Source organism: Oryx dammah, unplaced genomic scaffold, assembly GCF_014754425.2.
Source record: "Oryx dammah isolate SB20612 unplaced genomic scaffold, SCBI_Odam_1.1 HiC_scaffold_25, whole genome shotgun sequence".
Lineage (NCBI taxonomy): Eukaryota > Metazoa > Chordata > Mammalia > Artiodactyla > Bovidae > Oryx > Oryx dammah.
Genome location: NW_024070209.1, coordinates 30,130,396 through 30,157,255, shown reverse-complemented (window position 1 = coordinate 30,157,255; position 26,860 = coordinate 30,130,396). Strand labels below are relative to the sequence as shown.

General features: G+C 40.0%; 1 protein-coding gene and 1 pseudogene across 1 annotated transcript in view; one reads left to right on the top strand and one right to left on the bottom strand.

Moving 5' to 3' along the window:
* The window catches only part of PPP1R21 (protein phosphatase 1 regulatory subunit 21), a 66,853-nt gene that overhangs the window by 32,285 nt on the left and 7,708 nt on the right, over window positions 1-26,860 (bottom strand). The window contains exons 2-12 of the mRNA XM_040224766.1: window positions 23,497-23,565; window positions 20,186-20,332; window positions 13,522-13,620; window positions 12,114-12,278; window positions 11,494-11,552; window positions 10,214-10,308; window positions 7,529-7,581; window positions 6,895-7,044; window positions 4,246-4,347; window positions 4,070-4,158; window positions 1,406-1,542 (exon numbers count right to left, since the gene is read on the bottom strand). Of these exons, the coding sequence (XP_040080700.1) occupies window positions 1,406-1,542; window positions 4,070-4,158; window positions 4,246-4,347; window positions 6,895-7,044; window positions 7,529-7,581; window positions 10,214-10,308; window positions 11,494-11,552; window positions 12,114-12,278; window positions 13,522-13,620; window positions 20,186-20,332; window positions 23,497-23,565 (1,165 nt within the window). The remainder of the gene's footprint in view (window positions 1-1,405; window positions 1,543-4,069; window positions 4,159-4,245; window positions 4,348-6,894; window positions 7,045-7,528; window positions 7,582-10,213; window positions 10,309-11,493; window positions 11,553-12,113; window positions 12,279-13,521; window positions 13,621-20,185; window positions 20,333-23,496; window positions 23,566-26,860) is intronic.
* Window positions 19,027-19,588, top strand: LOC120851783 (annotated as a pseudogene).

The following is a 26,860-nucleotide window of genomic DNA, read 5'->3' as shown; positions in this document are numbered from 1 at the left end:
GTAACAAGCAAGTTTGGCCTTGGAGTACAAAATGATACCTGGAGTAAGAGGCAAATTTGGCCTTGGAATACAAAATGAAGCAGGGCAAAGGCTAATAGAGTTTTGCCAAGAGAATGCACTGGTCATAGCAAACACCCTCTTCCAACAATGCAAGAGAGGACTCTACACATGGACATCATCAGACAGTCAATACTGAAATCAGATTATATTCTTTGCAGCCAAAGATGGAGAAGATCTATACAGTCAGCAAAAACAAGACCTAGAGCTGACTATCATCAGCTCCTTATAGTAAAATTCAGGCTCAAACTGAAGAAAGCAGGAAAAACCACTATGCCATTCAGGTATGACCTAAATCAAATCCCTTATGGATTACACAGTAGAGATGATGAACAGATTCAAGGGATTAGATCTGGTCAACAGAGTGCCTGAGGAACTATGGAAGGAAGTTTGTAACATTGTACATGAGGCGGTGACCAAAACCATCCCCAGGAAAAAGAACACAAGCAGGAAAAATGGTTGTCTGAGGAGGCCTCACAAATAGCTGAGAAAAGAAGAGGAGCAAAAAACAAAGTAGAAAGGGAAAGATATAACCAACTGAATGCAGAGTTCCAAAGCATAGCAAGGAGAGGTAAGAGAGCTTTCTAAGCAGTGACGAACGTATACAGCATATTAAAAACCACAGCTATTATTTTGCCAACAAAGGTCTGTCTAGTCAAAGCTATGGTTTTTCCAGTAGTCATGTACAGATATGAGAGCTGAATCATAAAGAAGGTTGAACACCAAATCATTGATGCTTTTGAACCATAGTGCTGGAGAAGACTCTTGAGAGTTCTCTGGACAGCCAGGAGATCAAACCAGTCAGTACTAAAGGAAATCAACACTGAATATTCGCTGGAAGGACTGATGCTGAAGCTGAACCTCCAATACTTTGGCCACCTGATGTGAAGAGCTGACCCCCTGGAAAAGACCCTGATGCTGGGCAAGATTGAAGGCAAGAGGAGAAGGGGGAGACCGAGGATGAGAGGATGGCATCATTGACTCAATGGACATGAGTTTGGGCAACCTCTGGGAGATAGGACAGGGAAGCCTGGCATGCTACAGTCCATAGGGTCACAACATGACTGAGTGACTGAACAACAAGTCTTAGTCACTAGACCACCAGGGAAGTCCCTGTACATTCTTAATTTAACTCATTTACCTTCATTTTATAAGTGGGAAAACAGAAGCAGAAAAGTAAAGTGATTTGTCCAAGGCCATAAGTGTATTAAAGGGCTGCAGGATATGAATCCAAGTTTTTCTGGTCCCAGATCCTAGGCTCTTCTCAAACATGCCAAACCACCTCCCTTCTCCAACTTCTTGTACTCTAAGTTCTTCACATTGAACCATGAGTAACAAAGACACTTACTTGGCAAGGCAAGAAGAGCAATGTAAGTCTGCAGCTTCTCAAACACAGCTGTCATCTTTTTCATGTCCTGGGACAGCTCTAGATTCCTGGCTCGTAATGCAGATGTGCAAAGGGAAGCTTCACATTCTTCTTCTAGGCTAGGCATGGGCAGAGTTTATAAAAGTGAGCATCCCAAATGATTTTCAATCAGCTATAAGAAACTACCTAAATTCTCAAACATCTATATCCAAAGAGAAAATGTACCCAAAAAAGAAACTTGAGCTCATTGACAAGGTTCCATTTTGTTATATCATCATGTACACACTGGCTTCCTCCAATGCCAATGAAGCAAAAGACAACTAAATGGAAAAAAAAGTGCCCACTGTCTTCCATCCTGAGAGCAGCACCAAAATGCTTCCTTTAAAATATTTTCAGGAGAAAAATACTTCATAGGCTGAATTTCTAAAGAGAATTAAACAGGAACTGGGAGAGAGAATCAATAAGAAACCTTTTTCAGTGAGTTGTTGTTTAGTCACTAACTCATGTCCAACTCTTTGTGACCCCATAAACTGTAGCCCGCCAGGTTCCTCTGTCGTGGGATTTCCCAGGCAAGAATACTGTTGTGGGTTATCATTTCCTTCTCCAGGGGATCTTCCTGACCCACAGATTGAACCCGTCTCCTGTATTAGCAGGCGGATGGATTCTTTATCACTGAGCCACCAGGGAAGTGTATGTAATTTCAAAAGTCAGACAGATTGGAAAAACCAATCTATAAGCGCAATATAAAAGTAAATGTTTAACATTCATAAAATATAATAATTTTCCATTTTAAATGGTGCTTGGGAAAACTTAATTATAAGGTTAAAAACTATGTAGACTCTTAAGAGTACTTATTAAAATGTGCAATAATCAAGGAAAATGCTTTTTACACAAAGCTAGAAAAGTTATTAGCACAAGAATAATATGTTTGTGATGTGCTATCAAGAAACACATCCATTCCCCTAACCTTGACACTTCTGCTCTATTTATTTATAGCAGACAGCTTCATTCAATATTAAATCCGTTTACTACTAATGAACATGTCATCTTGCCAACTAGAGTGGTATTTAAACCAATGGCAAAAAAAATTGTCTAAAATACATGAAAATCTGATAAGGTAGGGCTGAAAGCATATGGGACAGAACATTCCCAAGAATAGGAATCTTAGATCAAGAAAGGACTTACCCAGTGTTTCTAAAAATGTAACAGTGAAAAAATAAATTAAGATAAAATAAAAATGCATTAACTGTTTCAAGCAGTAAATACCACTTTTACAATGATTCTTACAATCTTTTAAACATAAGCTGAATCAATAAAGTGTATTCAATTCAGTGTTAAACTTTCAGAGTCAATTTTCAGAAAACCTTCAATTATACTGAACTAAAACATTTAAGGATCTGAAAGCAACTATAATTCACAATTATGAGGTCATAATTCCCTGAGTCCTAAAATTCTGTCACGTGCACAAATCATAGAATTCAGTTACTAAAATACCTTGTTAGGTTACAATTAGGAAATAAGATGGTTCTTAACATATATAAATTTTTTAATAACAAAATTTCATATTTTTGAAAAGCTAAAACCTAAGATTTTAGTTTATAAGGACTAAAAAAACAATTATTTGTATATTTTCAGTATCTGTAAGCTTTTCATCTGTATTTTTCCTAAACCTTATTTTGCAATCTACTATAATATCTATGGGCTTCTCAGGTAGCTCAGCAGTAAAGAATCTGCCTGGCAACGCAGGGGACAGGTTCAATCCCTGGGTCAGGAAGATGCCCTAGAGAAGGAAACGGTAACATACTCCAGTATTCTTGCCTAGAGAATCCCCAAGGACAGAGGAGCCTGTCGGGCTACAGTCCATGGGGTTGCAAAAAGTCAGCCATGACTTAGGGAATAAACAACAACAATAATAATACATATCAGTGATAGTACATATATGTTCTTATTCCTCTTATTTCCAGTTGCATTATTCTTTGCCTTTTTTAAAGACTAAATCTTAGGATGAAAAGATTTAGATGAATTAGGAGTCTTTGTAGTTTTAGATCAAAAGTATCAAAATGTACAATCAGTAGTCTCAAATTTACAGTTATATAAATTATTTTCTCTTGCCTTTTCAGGAATGTTTAAGATGGAACATTTAAGGTTACTAAATGACTCATCCTAAGGGCTGGAGGATGTATACAGTTTTTATTTTATAACTTAAATCACCAATAATAAAAACAGCATACTATTTAAAAGAAACCTAAGGATTACAGATTCAAATATAGAGGTTAACTATTATTACCCCCATCTAGATGTTTTCAGTAAAAGGATAACAAATACCCAAAACTAAAATATTTCCTTTAATAAATGTGTCATTCTCAGTCACTAAAAATACTGGTTCATGTTACATTACATGGTTATGGCACTAATCACAGTTCAAAACTATTGAAGAAACTCCAGCTGAGAAACTAAAATTCAGTTTTCTTAAATATAAGTTTGTGCTGCTCAAGCCATGATTTTCCTTTTTCACAAACGTCCAAATTGGTTGCGGTGCAAAAAGGTCAGGCAGAGCTCAAGAGGCACACATTGTTACTTTATTAACTCCAGCACAGCTCAGATGACACCTTACAATTCCCCAAGCTCCCTAGCCCAGAGTAGTACCTTTTTAATTGATAAGGAAGAATCTTCCTAAGAAAACATATGTAAGAGGTTAAATGCTCTGAAAAAGTTTTCAATTTCACAGTTGTCTCCTGGAAAAGAAAAACAATTTCAAGATTAATAATTTTGTTTGAAAAAGAAGCACTCCCACTTCCAGAAGTAAAACAGAAGAAAATTACCAGGACGGTCACAGTATCCTCAGTAATACTTTCAAATAAATGAAGCATTCCTTCCTCAAGAGGGCGGACGTAAGATGCATTTTCATGAAGATATTGTGAGAACTAAATAGAAGGGGAAGAATTCTGAGTTAAATCACTGGAAAATAAAGGATATCAAAACATCTGTAAGTGGACCCATTGAGTTATAAACCTTAATTCTTTTGCAAACTCTTTTTTGGGAAATTTGACTTTTACACAAAGTTCCCCTCTAACAATCCCAGATACTAAACCCAAGAGCCTATTCCATGGCAAAGTGACAAACCAGCAGACGGATGACATAATTAACAACTAGGCATGAGGCAAGTGGGGAGGGGATACTATTAACAACACACCACCAATATGCCTTCTTTCCAAAACAACCACTTCTTCATAGGGGTACCAGTTAAGATAAAGATTTGATATTTGAGTCAAAACTATAGGACAGATTTTTTTTGTTTACATAAATCTCTGTAGATGGTGATTGCAGCCATGAAATTAAAAGATGCTTACTCCTTGGAAGGAAAGTTATGACCAACCTAGATAGCATATTCAAAAGCAGAGACATTACTTTGCCAACAAAGGTCCGTCTAGTCAAGGCTATGGTTTTTCCAGTGGTCATGTATAGATGTGCGAGTTGGACTGTGAAGAAAGCTGAGCGCCGAAGAATTGATGCTTTTGAACTGTGGTGTTGGAGAAGACTCCTGAGAGTCCCTTGGACTGCAAGGAGATCCAACCAGTCCATTCTAAAGGAGCTCAGCCCTGGGTGTTCTTTGGAAGGACTGATGCCGAAGCTGAAATTCCAATACTTTGGCCACCTCATGCGAAGAGTTGACTCATTGGAAAAGACTCTGATGCTGGGAGGGATTGGGGACAGGAGGAGAAGGGGACGACAGAGGATGAGATGGCCAGATGGCCTCACCGACTAGATGGACGTGAGTTTGGGTGAACTCCGGGAGTTGGTGATGGACAGGGAGGCCTAGCGTGCTGCAATTCATGGGGTCACAAAAAGTCGGACACTACTGAGCGACTGAACTGAACTGAACTCATTTTTTAAAAACAAGACTTTTGAGTACAGCTTATATGCACTGCATACAATGTTCAAGGTTAACACATTCTAGGAATGTAACTATCATCTAAATGAGAATATAAAAACTGTCATGGATACAGTAATACTTATGAAGAACTAATTCAGTATGAAGAACAGATGCAGAAAAAGATCCCCTGAGCTTTGAGACAATTGAGAAACAAGAAGTTAATTTTTCACATGTGAAATACCTCAGCTTTTTAAATATTGTATAATGGCTCAAATTTTGATTTTTCCATATACAAATATAAAATCTCATTTTGCAGAAATGTGATTCAACTAGTCCAGCTGCAAACTACACAGATATATGGCCCTGGGAAACTCAGTCTCTCTGGGCTGTAAAATAAGTTGAACTCCAAGAAAGAAAGAAAGAAAGTTGCTCAGTCGTGTCCGACTCTTTGCGACCCCATGGACTGTAGCCTACCAGGCTCTTCGGTCCATGAGATTTTCCAGGCAAGAATACTGGAGTGGGTTGCCATTTCCTTCCCCAGGGGATCTTCCCGACCCAGGAATTGAACCCGGGTCTCCCGCACTGTAGGCAGATGCTTTACCATCTGAGCCACCAGGGAACTCTAAGCTCAGGTATAAAAGTCTACTTTATGATTTTATGAACAAGTCTAAATGCTTCAGTCATCTTTTAACAAATGGTTACTGAATCTTCAATAATAGAGACTTAACAGGAAAGTCACAAAGGGTCTCTCAGAGATAAAAGTATCAAAGGTAAAATACTAAGAAAAGTATGAATTCTTCAGAGTAATGAAATCCATTATGATTAACATATTTGATTCTTACCATGTGAGCATAACATGGTAACAAGCTAAGTAAAATAATGGTAGGAATTCCCTGGCAGTCCAGTGGTTAAAACACAGTGCTTTCACTGCTGGGGCCCAGGTTCAATCCCTAGTTGGGAAACTAAGATCCCACAAGCTGCATGGTATGGCCAAAAAAGGCCCCCAAAACAAACAAACAAACAAAAATAATAATGGACAAAGAACCAGTGGGGGAAAAAAAGCTTTTACATTATAGGAAGTGTAAAAGAAAATATAACTGCCTTAAAATGCTACAGTTCCATTTTCCTTACCCAGGTCATCTGAAAGCTTTTTCCACGGTGATATTAAAGAGTATTTCAAAGATTCAAACTTTAATTTTTATGACCTTCAAAACGTTTGTGGTGAAGTTTTGTAGGGAAAAAACACCCAGCCCACTTCTCTCCTCCTATGCAAACCATGCTCATTTCTCAAAGCCCAGTCAAATCACCAAAGAGTCTCCCAGACCCTACCACCAACAGCAGTCTCCCCTCCTTGATGACATCATATTCACTTACTGCCCTGACCACTTATTCACACTTAGGTCTTCTAACATATCCCTCACTATTTCATTTCATAAGAATCTCCATGTTTACCCTATTTCTTGACGGTAAAGACTACGACTCAGAGTTTCTCCCCATGTCCTCTACAGTACTTGGCTGAAGCACAGAACTAGTCTAATAAATAGCAAGTCTCCAGATTTATTCAGGGCAGACAAAAGGTATCCTGAGTTAAACGTACCTTCTGATTCAATGGAGATATTGTGTCAATGGCAGAATCAATAGGAAAAATCTGAATCCTCTGTTCTGTATAGGTGTGAAAGTTCAGAAGAGCCTTGACAAGATCTTGAACAAAAGCCAGGGCCTGCCCAGCAATATCCCGCATCTTCAGCTTTAAAATGAAAAAGATCCAGTTAAAGTCAACTATCAGGTTATTACGCCCAAACAACTTTAGTAAGTCTGCTTTTGGAGAAAACATTCGAACTCTAAAATAATTATTCCTTAATTTAAATTCATTTGCTCCCACTTATATTCTAACACTACTATTTAAGTAAACTAGAAAGCTGCCCATATTAGCTAATATACTTCTTCTACTTAACCTAAAGTGCAAAGCCCACCAACCTAAAAGAAAGGTATGACAAAAATCAGTGCATCCCACAATTCAGTTTTAATGTTATAAGACAAGAAACAGCAAAAATCTGTATTATTTACAAATTCAAAAATAGCGTGTTCCACAATTTTTTTTAATGTATGAGAAAAGAAAGTAAAAGTAACATGCAATGGTTTGATGCACTAAACAGAGGCCCAAAGAACTAACTAGTGTTTTCTGAAAAGTTTGGCATGCACGTTACTGAAAGTAAAAACTTCATCTTTACCTGATGTCTCCTATTGTGGACTGGAACATTCAGAGCATTATACTGGCTATATTCTACAAAACAAAAATGGATGTACATTAAGTCATTTTTACATTTATAGAAAAAGAGCTTAACTAAGAAATAATAAATGCTCACCCCATTTGCCAGCTCGTCTCCACTCAGCCCCTTCCCTTCCTGATCACTGGGGTGCACTCTGCACAGGCCTCCTTGTACTCTATAACCCTCATTCCCACCATTCCCAACAGAGGGGCTCATCCATCCCAACTGGGTCAACATCAGCTTCTCTCCCCAGCTCTAGACTTTTATTTACAAATGTGCACACCAGCAGGTAAAGAGATGTACACCAATCTGTTAGACTGTTAAGCCACATCCAGGTTAACCTCCTCACCTCTCCCATAAACCTGCTCCTCATCTGCCTCTCTGATCTCTGTCAACTGCACCACGTCTTTTCCCCACCCTGCCTGCTCTCTCTGCCTTGCCTCCATGCATCTCCTGACATCTCAGGCTCCAGCCCCCACCCAGCACACCAGGACTATCACCACAACAGCATCAGTCTCCTTCTCCCATTCCAGTGTAGTCTACACTCTGTTGCCTGATTAACCAAGTGAGTGCACAAATCTCATCAAGACATTTCCAGGGCTTCCCTGGTGGCTCAGTGGTAAAGAATCCGCCTGCCAATGCAGGAGACACAGGTTCGATCCCTAATCCAGAAGAATCCCACGTGCCTCGGAGCTACTGAGCCTGTGCTCTAGGGCCTGGGAGAAGCAACTAAGCCCATGTGCCGCAGCTACTGCCGCCATGCACCCTAGAGCCTGTGCTCTGCAACAAGAGAAGCCACTGCAATAAGCCCTTATACCGCAACTGGAGAGTAGCCCCCCACTAGCCACAACTAGAGAAAAGCACACACAGCAATGAAGACCAAGCACAGCCAAATATAAATAAATAATTTTGTTTAAAAAGGGACATTTCTAAAATCCTCTCCAACAACCTACTGCCTTGTGAATGAAATCCCAAGTCCTCTGCCCAGAACTTGAGGGTCCAGTCCCACCCACCCTTTCAAAACGTACCTATCACTGGCTTCCACATCCCATCCACACTAGCTTCCAGTCATACTTAACTAATTACTACTGTCAGGCCCTGACAGCACCTTTACCCTACATACCACACTCAATGCAATTCCCTGGCTGGTTCTCCCTCACCTCTCTGACCAATGAAACCTACTTTCACACCCTGGCCCAGCCCAAAGCACAATTCTTCCAGAAGGCTTCCCTAAACAACCCCACCAGCAGTAATCACCCTTCCTCTGAAACCCCAGGAAGTTCTTCATGGAATAACTTAGCTTATATTTCAGATATTTCTCCATCTTATTTTCCCCCTACTGGACTATAAATTCCTTGAGGGTAGAGATTTTTGTCTTATACATTTTTGCATATCTTATGCAAAATTTAGACCTTCAGCAAATAATCTCTAAATATTTCAGAACTAAAAGTAGTAACTCTACTTGTGACATGATAAGGACCTAAAATAGGGTGACAACTAGTATTGGAAAAGAAAGGATAAACCCAAAGAGCTTCAGACGGAACTGATTAGAACCTGATGACTAAGGATTAGGTGGCAAATGAAATGCCAAGGATTCAAGTCTAGCGGATCAAAGTATGCGGATGCTATTTACATTAATGTAGAAAGCAGTAACAGGTGTTGTTTTCAGAGGAATTTAGGTTTTTGATATGATAATGACATATGCTGATTTCAGTTTTAGAGCAAACTGCTATTTTTCTTTTTCTTTGTCTTTTCTTCCCTCTTTTTTTAGGTCTTTCCTAAGAAAAATTGAGAAGTCAAAAATTAATTTCAATCATATAATTGTAAAAAAGAAAATGTATACCACATTGAATTTAAGTTTCAAACAACTGTTTTCTTTGTCTTTAAGATTTTGACTTAATACTTGGTCTTCCCTGGTAGCTCAGAAAGTAAAGAATCTGCTTGCAGTGCAGGAGACCTGGGTTCGATCCCTGGGTCAGGAAGATTCCCCAGAAGAATACTACCCATTCCAGTATTCTTGCCTGGTGAGTTCATTGGACAGAGGAGCCTGGTGGGCTACAGTCCATGGGGTTGCAAAGAGTTGAACACGACAAAGTAACACTTTCAAACACATACACGAAAGTCAATTTTTTTTTTAAAGTTCTCTTTGGTGCTCTTGGTTATGTAAATTACCAGATCCTTCCCAGGATGAGGGGGAAGCAGGAATATACAAGTCAGCTCCGGAACTAGCACTGCGCATTGTCCAAAAGGCAGGAGATATCTGACAGAGAAGATTCACCTCCCACCCATCCCCTTACTCCTCCTCTTCCACCTTGTCATCCATTGTGATCAGCATTTTTTGTACAAGTATTCAGGTACTTTATGTGTACAGGCTGGTTTTCACGTTGGGATATGTTAAATACATGCAATTGAAAAATGTAGCTTTGGGCTTTTTCCAAGAAGACTAGCTTCAGAATAGTTACGTGACAACATAAAATCTCCCTATGAGACATGAGGGCCAAAGCTGATCAAAAGGACAAAAAGAAAGCAACCCTCCTTTGGGCGAGTAAGGTTTTCAGCCAAGTACATTACAAACTATTTTAATAAGATGGCTATCCTAAAGAAGTTCAGAGTTGCAAATAATGGAAAACTGTACATAATACCTACTTGTATCATTAAAAGGTACTTTCTCATTGATGATTGATAAGGATTCCTCTAATCTACTTGACAAATCTTCATGAAGATTCTTTAACTGTAACTGACTGAAAGAAAAAATACAAAACCATATGGATCAACATTTGCATGTTACCTCAATAGCTGGTATCAGGCTTTCAGACTGACAGGCTTATCTGACATCTGTATACCCTTGGTAGTAGAGAGTTGTTTAAAAAATAAAAAAGAAGATAAAAAAAATACTAAGTCTTGATTTTAAAGCCCTTGAGACTCCCGCTGAATAACTAGAAGTGGCAAAGAATTTATCACAGTCCTACTATCTTATATAATTTTAAGTTTATTTCCCCAAGCTCAAAATCATCTTAGAGCCATTTCAAACTCATAGATTTTTCTCTTTATAACACAAGTATTTGTTCAAGTATAACAGTAAAATTTTTTAAAGTATTATAGTAGATTTTTCCCTTGAGCTCAAAATCTGATCATTTTTGGTTTTGATTCAATTAAGAGTATAGGTACATCATGCATTTTCAGTACAGCTAAATTGAAGAAATTCACTTGATTGAGCCTATCAAAAACTAAAATATGTCATTTATCAAATGAATGTTGGCACATGCTCTTACCATCCAGAGATAAGTAATATTTTAACAGGTAAATATCTCCACATTACATTACACAACCTCATTTTATTTAAAAGGTACCATTTTATTAAAATGTTGGGCTTCCCTGGTGGCTCAGAAGTAAACAATCTGCCTACATGCAGGAGACACAGGAGATGTGAGTTCAATCCCTGAGTCAGGAAGATCCCCTGGAGAAGGAAATGGCAACCCACTCCAGTATTCTCGCCTGGGCAATTCCATGGATGGAGGAGCCTGGCGGGCTACAGTCCTTGGGTCTCAAAGAGTCAGACACGACTTAGCAACTAAACATTAAAAGGTTGACACCACGATCAACAGTCAGTTTTCCTGCCTGGGACTATGAGACGATCCATCTCTTTAGAGTAGTCTGCCACAGAAAGCACCCAGTCCTCAGTACGGGAGCCCCAGAATGGCATCTGCCATAGGCCAGAACATCTGCAGGCTGAGGACTGCTGCACAAGCCACTCTACCAAGAATTTTTAAGGTCCCAGAGATAAAATAACTGAAAAGGCCCCTAGAAATGACCTACATCTGTCTCAATGCAAATGTAAGAAAATTGAGACAGAGAAGCTACTAAACCAAAATTCAGGTCTTCTGATTCTCACTTCAGGGCCCCTTGGAATTCACATTTCCACATACCATTCTTCTGTCCGAAGTCGACATTCCTTGGCCTCCTTTTCTAGAGTCTGAGATTTTACCTAAATTTTAGAAGGAAAAGAAAAGCATAGCACAGGGAACTCTACTCAATAGTCTGTAATAACTTATACGGGGAAAAAAATCTGAAAAAGAATGAATATATGTTTATGCATAACTGAATCACTTTGCTGAACACTTGAAACTAACACAACATTGTGTATCAACTAGACTCCAATAAAAAATTTTTTAAATAAAAAATAAACTATGCCAAACTATATTGCTTGGCTTTCCATTTTGAAATCCTGAAAGTGGTGAAAAATTTTTTCTACTCTTTTTTCTATTTGGCTTTCCCCTATAAATTTTATATAGCTATTTATTTGAAACTGTGTTCTGTTTGCTAGAAATGTGGTATGACAACCACTATTAACCAAAATTATATGCATATCTGTCTGTGAGAAAAAAAGAAAAGCAGATGAATCAGGCCACAGATGACAACAAGCTGAGTAGACACTGTAGGCTGCAGTCCCGCCTTGAGTGGCTAACTTCTGTTCTCCAAAGCAGGCAGACGGTTTACAAAAGCCCAGACTATTTCTGAACAAGCTCTCAACAACAGCGGGGCTTACCTCTAGTTTAGCCTTGTCGTTCTGCAGTTTCTCGATGGTCTCCATGTACTTCCGCGTCAGGCCATCGACCACGGCTTGGTGCTGAGCTGCCTCCATTTCCAGAGTGGACAGCCGACTCCTAAGCTCTGCTTCCACGTGCTTGTGCTGCTCATCAGCTTCAAAAAACTGAAAAGAAAAGATCACGCCTTCGTCTCACAACCTCCTCATATACACAACGAAGGGAAAACAATGGCAATGACCAATCACTGAGCGACTTCCGTTAGGTTCCATATGCTCAGTGTGCAAAACTGCACAGGCAAGAGCTCAGTGGATCCTCACGGAAGGTCAGAGGCAGTGTTACCTGCAGACCCTCCTTTACAGATGGGGAACCTGAAGCTTCAAGGGGCTACCTAACTGTCAACTGTTTCACAGGCACAAACAGACTTCAAAGCCTACATTTCCTTCCCCAACCTATCTCAAGGACTTCTATTGCAAACTACCTCTGGCACACGGAGAACTAACTCAACTAACCAGTTGAGTACAACTCTTGCTATACTGTTATGCGAACTTCTACAATTAAATAATCAAAACTCAAACAGATGTTACTCCTGTATCAGGTAAAGCTCCTTTCCTTAATGAGAACCCTAGCCCATCCCTTCTCCAACAGATCTTCCTGACCCAGGAATTGAACCGGGCTCTCCTGCATTGCAGGTGGATTCTTCACCAACCGAGCTATCAGGGAAGCCCAATGAGAATTCAACACTAATTAAGAATTATGACTATTTCACACAAAAGTCATGAGGTCAAAAGTTCACTTTGAAAACATTTTCAAACACTAAGAATGAAAATTTATTTTCCACTGTTTGATTATGCTCACCATTTCACACAAGAAAAATCAGGAGGCACAGTTGAATACGCTATACTATGACTCTTAAAATATGCTGACTGGTTTGGAGCAGACATCGATTACTCAACATTCCATAAATATCTGAAGGCATGCCATGAGTAAGGCCCTGTTCTGAGGCTGGGCAGAAAAAAATGACATGGTCTGTATCCTAGTGAGACCTTACAGACTCAAAGGGAAACAGACAAAAACCAACTGTCACAAATTACAATGATAAGCCCCATCTATATAACCCATCTAAACATGTCCTATAGAAAAGGAGGAGTCCCCATTATACTTCTGTATCATTAACTTATAAAGCTATTCAGCTGTCCTCTGAACAAGTGCATATTCACAGCACACATCCGTATTAAAACGTGAGATCTTAGAAACGAATGAACAACAGTGACATATGTACCCACCAACCACAGGAAACGTTAAAACACCTACCCTCATACAAAATACTCTATCGGGAGTTGTTTTTCCACATTCCAGATCATACAACCCATTTTTTAATTCATACAGAAAAATAGAAGATTTTCTCACTTGTATATGCAACCGTTCATTCTCTTCTATCTTCTTTTGCAGGTCTTCATCAAAGACACTCTTCTGCTCTTGACTCAACTGAGAAGATTCTCCACTTTTCTGATGGAAAAAATAAGTGATGTCCACATAACTGTCATCCTTTAGAGGAACATTCTAAGGTACACAGATTCTCTATCACCTTAGCAGCTTGTCTCTTCTACATGTTCACAACTGTCAAGCAATCCTGTACAAGTCCATCATTTAACTTTTCCTATGTGACATAAGTTGGAAATGCAAATACTGCAATGAACGTAAAAGCTTAAAAGAGAGAGGACAAAAAGAACAGATAAGGCTCACTATTCTTTGCAGATGAATTTGGGAGTAGTTCTGCTGGAAGACACAGTAGATCCAGAAAGTTAGCAACATAAATATGTTAATAAATATCATTTCAACAATTGATCTCCTGGTTTAAAAAATGACAGTTTTAGCAGTTCCACGAGTCTGAGTTGTTAAACTCCTTTAAGAAATTAACAGCATTCACAAAACTACATTCATACAAAAGTTCACATACAGTTCTAATTTTTAAAAATACAAGATAAAGCTATTACAAATAAATAGAAGAAAAAAAGCACAAAACTATGAAAAATACTTTCCTTTTTGCCTTTATACCAATATTAACTTTTTCTACATAGAAGAATAGCACTATTTAAGAGCCAATAATGAACATTTGTTTTCATGGAATACACACAGAAATGACACTATTCAAGGGACAGCCTAACAATGAAACTGTTCAGACATCAGTCACCACCCTCCTCTGCCTTTCTTGTACTTCACTCCTCACTTAAAATGAAGTCACTTACTGATCCAACGTGAACCCACGATTAGAGAGCCCTCTGAAAATGGAGCAGCTATGTAATAAACAAATACATAAACACCAAATGTGAACACAAGACGTACATTCACACAAGGAACACTGCTGAATGACATATTCTGGTTGTTCAGTAATTCCAAATTTGGAAAGTTTTTATTAAAACTAATTCAGAAGTAATTACACCTAAATCTACTAAAACAGCCCTGAGAGAGGATCTCACTAACCTGGCAATGAAATACAGATGGCTATTTCCCCTCCCCAGGGGTCTTCCAGAATTTCCACAGCATGTGTATTTTGAAAAAGTTTTCCAAGCGATTTCGATACGTATCTGTTTTGCACTCTCTGTTCCAATTTCAAGGTAAAAAGGAAGTGGTCAAACAGGAGATGGCAAGAGTGAACATCGACATTTTAGTAGTCAGTGAACTAAAATGGACTGGAATTGGTGAATTTAACTCAGATGACCATTATATCTACTACTGTGGGCAAGAATCCCTTAAAAGAAATGGAGTAGCCATCATAGTTAACAAGAGTCCAAAATGCAGTCCTTGGGTGCAATCTCAAAAACAACAGAATCATCTCTGTTCGTTTCCAAGGCAAACCATTCAGTATCACGGTAATCCAAGTCTATGCCCCAACCACTAATGCTGAAGAAGCTGAAGTTGAATGGTTCTATGAAAACCTTCAAGACCTTCTAGAACTAACACCCAAAAAAGATGTCCTTTTCATTATAGGGGACTGGAATGCAAAAGTAGGAAGTTAAGAGATACCTAGAGTAAGAGGCAAATTTGGTCTTGGAGTACAGAATGAAGCAGAGCAAAGGCTAACAGAGTTTTGCCAAGAGAATTCACTGGTCATAGCAAACACCCTCTTCCAATGACACAAGAGAAGACTCTACACATGGACATCACCAGATGGTCAACACCAAAATCAGACTGATTATATTCTTTGCAGTCAAGGATGGAGAAACTCTATATAGTCAGCAAAAACAAGACTGGGAGATGACTGTGGCTCAGGTCATAAACGCCTTATTGCCAAATTCAGACTTAAATTGAAGAAAGTAGGGAAAACCACTAGACCATTCAGTTCAGCTCAGTTCAGTCGCTCAGTCATGTCCGACTCTTTGCGACCCCATGAATCGCAGCACGCCAGGCCTCCCTGTCTATCACCAACTCCCGGAGTCCACCCAAACTCACGTCCATCGAGTCAGTGATGCCATCCAGCCATCTCATCCTCTGTTGTCCCCTTCTTTTGCCCCAAATCCCTCCCAGCATCAGAGTCTTTTCCATTCGCATGAGATGGCCAAAGTACTGGAGTTTCAGCTTTAGCATCACTCCTTCCAATGAACACCCAGGACTGATCTCCTTTAGAACAAACTGGTTGGATCTCCTTGCAGTCCAAGGGACTCTCAAGAGTCTTCTTCAACACCACAGTTCAAAAGCATCAATTCTTCGGCGCTCAGCTTTCTTCACAGTCCAACTCTCACATCCATACATGACCAGTGGAAAAACCATAGCTTTGACCAGGCGGACCTTTGTTGGCCAAGTAATGTCTCTGCTTTTGAATATGCTGTCTAGGTTGGTCATAACTTTTCTTCCAAGGAGCAAGCATCTTTTAATTTTATGGCTGCAGTCACCATCTGCAGTGATTTTGGAGCCCAGAAAAATAAAGTCTGACACTGTTTCCACTGTTTCCCCATCTATTTCCCATGAAGTGATGGGACCAGATGCCATGATCTTAGTTTTCTGAATGTTGAGCTTTATAACCTAAATCAAATCCCTTATGATTATACAGTGGGCGTGACAAATAGATTCAAGGAATTAGATCTGATAGACAGAGTGCCTGAAGAACTATGGATGGGTGTTTGTGACACTGTACAGAGGCAATGATCAAGATAATCCCCAAGAAAAAGAAACACAAAAAGGCAAAACAGTTGTCTGAGGAGGCCTTACAAATAGCTGAGAACAGAAGAGAACCTAAATGCAAAGGAAGGAGGAAAGATATACCCATTTGAATGCAGATTTCCAAAGAACAGCAAGGAGAGATAAGAAAGCCTTCCTCACTGATCAATGCAAAGAAATAGAGGAAAACAATAGAATGGGAAAGACTAGAGATCTCTCAGAGAAGGCAATGGCACCCCACTCCAGTACTCTTGCCTGGAAAATCCCATGGATGGAAGAGCGTGGTAGGCTGCAGTCAATGGGGTTGCTAAGAGTCAGACACGACTGAGCGACTTCACTTTCACTTTTCACTTTCATGCATTGGAGAAGGAAATGGCAACCCACTCCAGTGTTCTTGCCTGGAGAATCCCAGGGACAGGGGAGCCTAGTAGGCTGCCGTCTGTGGGGTCGCACAGAGTCAGACACGACTGAAGCGACTTAGCAGCAGCAGCAGCAGAAGAGATCTCTAGAGACACCAAGGGCACATTTCATGCAAAGATGGGCACAATAAAGGATAGAAATGGTATGGACCTAACAGAAGCAGAAGATATTAAGAAGAGGTGGCAAGAATATACAGAAGAACTATACAAAAAAGATCTTCACAACCCAGATAACAACAATAGTGTGACCACTTACCTAAAGCGAGACATCCTGGAATGTGAACTCAAGTGGGCCTTAGGAAGCATCCCCAAACAAAGCTAGTGGAAGTGATGGAATTCCAGTTGAGCTATTTCAAATCCTAAAAGATGATGCTGTTAAAGTGCTGCACTCAATATGCCAGCAAATTTATAAAACACTTGACAAATTTAGCAACATGTCAGTGGCCACAGGACTGGAAAAGGTCAGTTTTCATTCCAATCCCAAAGAAAGGCAATGCCAAAGAATGCTCAAACTACCACACAATTGCACTCATCTCACACACTAGCAAAGTAATGCTCAAAATCCTCCAAGTTAGGCTTCAACAGTACATGAACTGTGAACTTCCAGATGTTCAAGTTGGATTTAGAAAAGGCAGAAGAACCAGAGATCAATTTGCCAACATCCATTAGATCATAAAAAAGCAAGAGAGTTCCAGAAAAACATCTACTTCTGCTCTATGGACTTTACCAAAGCCTTTGTGTGGATCACAACCAACTGTGGTAAATTCTCAAAGAGACAGCAGGACCAGACCACCTGACCTGCCTCCTGAGAAATCTGCATGCAGGTCAAGAAGCAATGGTTAGAACTGGACATGGAACAACAGATTAGTTCCAAATCGGGAAAGGAGTACGTCAAGGCTGCATGTTGTCACCCTGCTTATTTAACTTCTATGCAGAGTACATCATGAGAAACGCTGGACTGGATAAAGCACAAGCTGGAATCAAGATTTCTGGGAGAAATATCAATAACTTCAGATATGCAGATGACACTACCCTTATGGCAGAAAGCAAACAGCTAAAGAGCCTCTTGAGGAAAGTGAAAGAGGAGAGTGAAGTTGGCTTAAAACTCAACATTCAGAAAATTAAGATCATGGCATCCAGTCTCATCACTTCATGGCAAATAGATGGGGAAACAACAGAAACAGTGAGAGACTTTATTTTCTTGGGCTCCAAAATCACTGCAGATGATGACTACAGCCATAAAATTAAAAGGTGCTTAATCCTTGGAAGAAAAGCTATGATCAACCTAGACAGCATATTAAAAAGCAGAGACATTACTTTGCCAGCAAAGGTACATCTAGTCGAAGCTATGGTTTTTCCAGTAGTCATGTATGAATGTGAGAGTTGGACTATCAAGAAAGCTGAATGCTGAAGAATTGATGCTTTTCAACTGTGGTGTTGGAGAAGATTCTCAAGTCTCTTGCACTGCAAGGCGATCCAACCAGTCCATCCTGAAGGAAATCCATCCTGAATAATCATTGGAAGGACTGATGTTGAAGCTGAAATTCCAATACTTTGGCCACCTGATATGAAAAACTGACTCACTGGAAGAGACCCTGATGCTGGGAAAGATTGAAAGCAGGCAGAGAAGGGTATGACAGAGGATGAGATGGTTGGATGGCATCACCAACTCAATGGATATGCATTTGAGTAAGCTTCGGGAGTTGGTGATAGACAGGGAAGCCTGGCGTGCAGTAGTTCATGGGGTCACAAAGAGTCAGACACGACTGAGTGATTGAACTGAACTGTTCCCCACTTACTTGAAAAATTACCACTCTGGAGAATTCCTCCATGGAGGGGAAATGAGACATAATTAAGTCAACATGTCCATCATAGGCACATATAGTCCTAGGTACTTTATATGATCTCATTTAATCCTGACAACAAACATGAAAGTCTTTCCCACAACTGAGGCTGCAAGGCTAAAAAAACTTGCCTAAGGTCATAGACCTATAAATGGAAGACAAAGAATTCAAATCTGGGCTCAGCTCCAAAGCCTGCACTCTTTCCTCCTCACGCACCGCTTCAGAGTTACTGTGAACCTTCCCTCCAACCATTTTGTCATCATTGCCTCAGTCCACACATTTTTGGGGTGCTGTCCAACAAACACACAGGACTTTTAAAGACTCAATCACTAGCTTCTGTCCTTGAGAAAAGCAGTAACTTCTTAACCACAGAATGATCAAAAGTATCAGATCATCCATCTTAGATCAATCAGAATCTCACCTCACTACACAAAACCAGAAGGGAAAGAAATTTATATTTACACCTTGGGACTTTTTTTTTTTTTAAGAGAAAGATGGTGTTTAAAGGTAAAGCTTAGCACACTCCAGTACCGGGCATGACCTGAAGTCGAAGCAGGAGGCGTGGGTAGGTGACCTCCATGGAGCTTCATGTAGTGAAGAGGATGAGTAAGACGAGCATCAGACAGAAGAGGAGAAGCCAGGAGGCTGAGAAAACAGAGCACCAGGGCGCCGCTCATTCCTCCTGCTCTGATCCACTCCTCAACCAGGGGTCCCGTCATGCCTCTGTCTGCCTCCTTCCTGAGTAGGCCAGAGATCTCAACTGAACAGCCTTCCCACAGCAGCATCCCACTCCAGGTGGCCAGGCAGGAGTACCAGACCAGTGCTTTCTCCTGGGATACTGACACAGCAGCCAGGTTTACTGGTGTTGGGGCTGCCACAGTTGGTGTGGCTAGCTCAGGGGCTGGCACTGGAGCACTGCCTGTCAGCTTGATCATTGGCTATGCCAGGAACCCGTCTCTGAAGCAGCAGCTCTTCTCCTAGACTATTTTGGGCTTTGCCTTGTGTGAGGAACTCTTCTGTTTAATGGTTGCCTTTCTCATCATCTTTGCCATGTGAACCTCCATGGAGGTCACCTACCCATCCCTGTTGCTTAGACTCCAGGCCATGCCTGGTGCTGGAGTGTGCTAAGCTTTACCGTTAAATACAATGTTTCTCTAAAACAACAAATGAACAAGCAAACAAAACACACACAAAATGAACTCCTAAGAATAAAACTAAGAAAATACATCTGTAGCAAACTTACAAGCCTCATGTAAGAGCACTTCAACTGCCACTTCCCTAGACAGTGGTTCATATGGATAGTGCTTCTCATTCTATCTGCCCTACCTTGAGTTAAATGGCAACTTACTATAAATGTAACAGTTTAATTTTGACCAATATGAGATACACCATTCATTTTTCTTAGCCACTAAATCAACTATGTGCATGCTGGTTTCTCATAAACTCTTAAAAACTCACTTCCATGTGAAAATGGCTCTAATAAATACTTAGCATACATTAATAATAAATGTTTGCTTTCTGGACCCAATAACCAGGTGTAATAAATAGACCTTTAGAGTATTTGGGGGTGAGGTATTCTGCTAAAACCAGGATGGCCTGGAGATGCCTGCACCTAATGGCAAGGTCACCCTACCTTGTTCTGACTTGACCTACCTTGTTTTTCTTGCCTCGGGGTTCACTTAGAGCCAGTTCATCTTGAAGTAGCTCGACCCTTTTGGCAAGCTGCAGATTTCGGAATGTCAGACTGTCCATTTCCTGCTGCATTTTCCTCAGTGACTGATCCTTCATTTTCAGTTGTTCCTACATCAAAGTGAAAACAGACCATTCCTTATAATTTAGTCTTAACATTTAAAAAATAATAAAGAAAAATGTTTTTGTTTCACCAAAATATAATCAAAACCTCTTTATTTAAGGAATTAAACTTATATGTTTATAATTCCAGTTCCTATGTTTTTTTAGCTCTGTTTGGTGACAAAATCATTTTCTGGTCCAACCAAGCAAATTAAAAATAAAGCTAAAGAGTATACTACTGAAGTAACATTGATCAACTTAAATATCCACAACAACATGTTTTTATATAATGTTGTTATTCATGTGTTTGGTGGTAAGGAGTCACAACGTCTGAGGCTATAATTTTATAAATTTGAAATTTTAAAGAGAACCTCAGACTCACTGATGATGCCCTTCAGGTAAGCAAGAATGGAAGAAATATATTTGTATTCACTTTTTCCTATAAATCCTCCTTGAATTTAAGTCAGTCAAAATGAAGTCTTTTCAATACTCTTCACTTTAAATTATTCTGATCTGTCAAAGATAAAAACCAATATTACCCTAACAAAGAATATTTTCCAGATATCCTAACAAATATTCTCAGTTCACTTTAAAGTGAAAATAGGAACAAAATCTAAAATGTAAACAACACGTCTTCTACTGACCATGCCGTACTGTTTATACCACAACAGGGTAAGAAAATGGGAAACGAGAAATATTTAGTTTCACTCTATTTTAAAAAATAATATTATTCTTATTCTAACTATATTTTCCTTACGATATTCTGGTAACTTTGTGTTCACTGGTAATCAAACACAAATGGCCGTACACTACCATAAACTGAAAGATCTGTACGTTTACTTTACCTTCACTGAAAAACCACTATAAAGCTAAGAAGAGGTCAAGTTTTAATGAACAGGGTTTTTTTTAATTGGAGGATAATTGGTTTACAATGTTGTGGTGGTCTCTGCTGTCCATCAACTGAATCAGTCATAACTGCACATATATCCCATCCCTCTCAAGCCTCCCTCTCCCACTCCATTCCACCCATCTCGGTTGTCACAGAGCACCAGGCTGGGCTCCCTGTGTTTTATAGCAGCTTCCTGCTAGTTACCTGTTCTACACGATAGTGTGTACATATATATGTGTCAATGCTACTTTCCCAATTTTGAATAGTGGATTTTGAAACAGCAACCTAAAAACCAGAGGCTGGTTCTGCAATCTGCTGACATTATTTGCATGTTGAGGGCATGACTAGAGGGACAGAATATGTTTCCATTGAAGAGAAAAAAAATTTCCTTTTCTGTTGCTTGTTTAGTAAGTCCTTAATGTTTACTTGAAGTTCAATGGTAAACTTAGGCCCAGCCCATGTCCAAATTATTATATATTTCAATTTAAGGAAATTCAAATCAATAAATGCTCATTGTATCTAACAACTCATTGAAGAGACAAACCTACTATAATCAAAATGCCGACTGCAATGAACGGTTCAGTTAAAAGTAATCTTTTTACATCCTTATAATTAATTGCTCCCCCATCCCTGGGATTCTCCAGGCAAGAATAATGGAGTGGGTTGCCATTTCCTTCTCCAAATTAATCACTAGGTGACTAATATTCCAATCCCATTAACCAATCACTGATTTCAGAAGACATCCATCCCAGTCTCTCTATAAATCCTAGTTCCTGCGATGACAATGATGACGGTGGCATGTGCCCTTGCAGGGCTGTTGTGAAAACTGAGAAAATGGGTGTAAGGTGTTGAGTGCAATGCCTGCCTGACACACAGCGATCACTCAATGAAGAGGGCCTGCTGACACCGCCACCATAGTCACCACCACAGCCACTATCAGTGTTAATCACACAATCAGCCACGGGAGGGTATGAAACACCAGGGTGGACACTAACATGAGTTCGGAAATACTTTCCCCAGGGATAGGTTTTAAACATCACAAGGAGATAGATAATGATCAATTTCTTCAGTGATTTACACAAAGCAGGAACTTAGCTAACAAATCCTGACTATAAAGCTTAATTTTAATCATCTCAGCTTAAGTGCAGACAGCTTAGGGTAGGTACTCTGAACCATCTCAGCCCCGAGTCTATGGAACAGCACCCAAGGAGGGAGCACCACTCAAGAGACAGATTTCTCTGGAGAAGGGTCCAACACTAGCCAAGTGAAAGGACGCATCTCACGATCTTGGTGGCTGTTCTTGTGTCACTGGTTACGGCCTACTCCAGAAAGACAGAAAAGTAAAGGGACTCCTAAGCCCTTTTCTCTGAAGAGGGAGCAAGGGAGGCAGTGAAAGAATGAGGGAGGCAGTGTATTTTACTGAAACTTGGCCAAGAAGGAATCCATATCCTAGAATCAATTTATCCAATTAAGAGTATCACTAAGCAGTATCTGTGCTTCCCTGGTGGCTCAGATGGTAAAGAATTTGCCTGTAATGTGGGAGACCTAGGTTCTGCCCCTGGGTCAGAAAGATTCCCCTGGAGAAGGGAATTGCAACCCACTCCCGTATTCTTGCCTGGAGAATCCCATGGACAGAGGAGCCTGGCAGGCTATATAGTCCCTGGGGTCACAAAGAGTTGGCCTGAGTTGACTGAACAACTAACACTTTCAAGCAGTATTTATTACATGCCTGCTACAATGAGGTAGAAACAAATTCTTCTTCTCCCATCATATTTCTCCTCTCAGTTAAAGGTGCTGATGGATCACTCAAACAGTCATCATTAACACAGGTTATTACTATTAAACAGCTCAACCCAAAGCAAGATTAAGGCACTAAATGATTCACACTTTCAGATCCATTTATGAGGGGACAATCTGCTGAATGCTTGGGATATAAACATGAATATGACCCAGTCCCTACAGAGTGCTATCAGATCAAGCCAGATAAGAAGTCCCATTAATCCTGATGAATTTAGCTATGAAAGAAGCTGGGTATGAGAGAAATGCACTAGATACAGTCCAATAAGACATTTCTGTAATCTCCAGCTAAGAAGTTAGAGCACATCACATTCATACCTAAATAAGTAAGAAAGTTAAACACACAAAAAATTCCATTACCCTCCCCTATCCCTAGTGAATCAGTGTCAGAGTTGGGAATTTAACCCACAAAATGGGCTGAATTCCCTGCTGTAAGCTTCACCAAACACTAACCTAACTCTCACAACACAAACACTCAGTAGCCTACCTTCAAGGCAGCAGAATTCGCTTGTTCATCCACGACACCTTTCTTCAAGACCTGATTCTGAGCCCGAAGCTGAAAACAGAGGAAGTAATAATTAATTTTTAATATAAAGCAACCACTTATAGCAAGGAAATCACTTACCATTACTTTATAGGAATCTGTACACTGAGTATAACTATTAGCTCACATACAAACGAGCCCTCAAGAGGAAAGCAGAAATCACCAGTGTGCCACTCAACAAATAAAGACATAGAGGCTGAGCTGCCCGATGACATAAAACTAAGCAATGCAAAATTAAGACTAAAATCCAGGTCTCTTGACTTCCCATATTCATGGTTCTTTCCATGAAACCAATCACCTCCCTAAATAAAAACTATACAGTATACAATAGAGTATTAAGTATGCCATTTTCCTTGTAACTCTGACATACCATTCACCTGTAAAATACATACAGTTGGACTAAGTATGGAATAAGAATTCTACAGAGAACCAAAGTATAGGGCATCAACACACCCAGCAGGATACTGTGCCTAATATTAGCCATGCAACTATCACTCACTTCAGCCTCAGGAATGGAGGACTTACAATCAGCCATCAGCGGAAGCAGTGTACAAAAGCAACTGAGAAGCAAATTTAATTCAGAAATTAATAACAATAGCAGCTAGCATTTGAATCCTCATTACATACCAGGCACTGTCCTAAGTACTTTACATATACTACCTCAACAATCCTCACAACCTGATGAAATAGCTGCTATAATTACCACCACTTCGTACATGAGCAAACTAAGGTACAGAGAAGTTAAGTGGCAATGCTGAGAATCAGACTCCAGTAGTTTTGACTCCAGGCGTAATGCCATTCAGACAATACTGGCTATTGTTTTATAAAGTTAAATATAAATGAGAACAGTAGTAGGCTGGTGAGATGGAAGAAGTTTTGGGGGAGGCAGGACTTGGGTTTCTTTTGTAGTTAACTTTTTTAAGTTGGGGTCGACTTTTATCTTAAAATATACAAAGCAAAATTATACAGCTTGATGAATTTTTATTCATGGTTACATCTGTATCACCATCACCAGCAGGGTTTTGAAGGATAAATCTTCTGTAGTAATCCCCTTCTGTAATTATCAACAAGCACAACACAGAGCACGTATATACAAATACACCAGCACAGAGTAGCTGACACCAAAGAGTTACACACAAACAGTCTCAGGACTCAGTACAAAGACCATGAAAGACCAGGTTCTTCTCTGAGAAACTAAATGAATGGGATGATTTTATCTACGAGCTTAAAAAAAAAATCTATTTCTAATTCCATGCAACTCACATCTGTGTCTTGAAAACAGAAATGACCCTGTTCTGTGCCAAAAGAATAGGAATATTTGAATGCTAAACTTTAAACTGAGCATTTGACACTCAAGAGAAAACTGAGCTAAGATTCTAAGAAAAACAGGAACACTGCAGGATATTCAGTTTGAGCAAGACAGACGAAAAGGATGGGCTGCTTCTGTTTTTAGAAAGTTAGAGGTCAGAGTTCACTACCCCAAAAGAAGATCCAAATTTTACTCTGCCACTTCCTAGACAATAAAAATTAGAGATACTCACTTAATCTTTTGTTATATGGTCTACAAAGTGGGGCAATACACCTGCCCTATCTTCATTCTTCTGAGGTGGTTGTGAGAATCAGATAAGAAATCTATGTCAAAGCACTTTTTCAATGATATCATGCTCCACAAACAGTAGCAGAGCTCGTATTAAGAGAGTAGAATCAAAGGGACAACAGATACACTTCTAGTCTGCCATACAACCAGGAGCCAACTGTGGTTCAGATCATCAGGTCCTGAAAGAAGATGCTGTAAAAGTGCTCACTCAATATGCCAGTGCATTTGGAAAACTCAGCAGTGGCCACGGGACTGGAAAAGGTCTGTTTTCATTCCAATCCCAAAGAAAGGCAATGCCAAAGAATGCTCAAACTACTGCACAATTGTACTCACTTCACATGCTAGCCAGGTAATGCTCAAAATCCTTCAAACTCATATAGCCAAAGGACAGCAGTACTACTTGAGGGCTTAGGTTTCATTTCATACCCCCATTCTAACTTTGATCTATGATCATCTTCTTTGTGCAGTCTTTAGAACCTCTTACTGACTGCCTCAAAGACTAGGGATGAAGCCTGAAATTTGCTCAACTGATAATTCTCTGTAGGGCCAGAATTGCATCCATTTTTAAAACAAGTGAGCAAACAGGAAAACCTCACCTGTAATTTCTAAGGCACACTTAGAAGCTATTTAAAGCAAACCGAACAGCCTACTTTGTCAAAAAAAGCAAAATTAAATTTTTCAAATTACTGCTGTTTGGAAGTTAATCTGATCATAAAGAAAAATGATTTTGATTTTCCTTTGGAAAATACTCTTGGCTGAATTGATAACAATTCAAATACAGTGTTTCAATGGTACCACTCAACAGAAAAATGCAGCTTTTAGAAATATTTATCTAAAATCCCCTTCTATTATTTGGTAGGTAGAAAAGGATGAGCTCGGCCGACTCCACTGCTTGTTAATTACACTTGTCATTTGGCATCTTCCTGCACTTCAGCCACTGCCACATCTCTGCATTACTGACCAGCAACCTGTCAAATGCAGATTCTGCTGTGACCAGTCTGGTCTTTCAGAATCTCATCTTTCTCCTCATCAGCATTCACCACAGTGGGAAGGCAAATGCAGTGCTTGTCTAAGAAACAGTTACAGACGGTCACTAATGCCTCTAGGAGACGAGTGTGGAGACTCCAGTGGACATGGATGTAACTGAGAAACAACTGCCCTGAAGTCTCCATTAGAACAGGGAAATTCTCCAGGAGATGATAAAGCCTATTTCCAGCAGCTGTGCCATGCACTACTGTTCCATTCAGTAGAAAAATGGTCCTCTGAATCCCAACTCAGAAACCCTCTTGGTCTTTTCAAACTCATTTTTCATGGTCTTGTGATCTTCTGACTAGCTTTCAGTTCAGTTCAGTTCAGTCGCTCAGTCGTGTCCAACTCTCTGCGACCCCATGAATCACAGCACGCCAGGCCTCCCTGTCCATCACCATATCCCGGAGTTCACTCAGACTCACGTCCATCGAGTCGGTGATGCCATCCAGCCATCTCATCCTCTGTCGTCCCCTTCTCCTCCTGCCCCCAATCCCTCCCAGCATCAGTCTTTTCCAATGAGTCAACTCTTCACATGAGGTGGCCAAAGTACTGGAGTTTCAGCTTCAGCATCATTCCCTCCAAAGAAATCCCAGGGCTGATCTCCTTCAGAATGGACTGGTTGGATCTCCTTGCAGTCCAAGGGACTCTCAAGAGTCTTCTCCGACACCCCAGTTCAAAAGC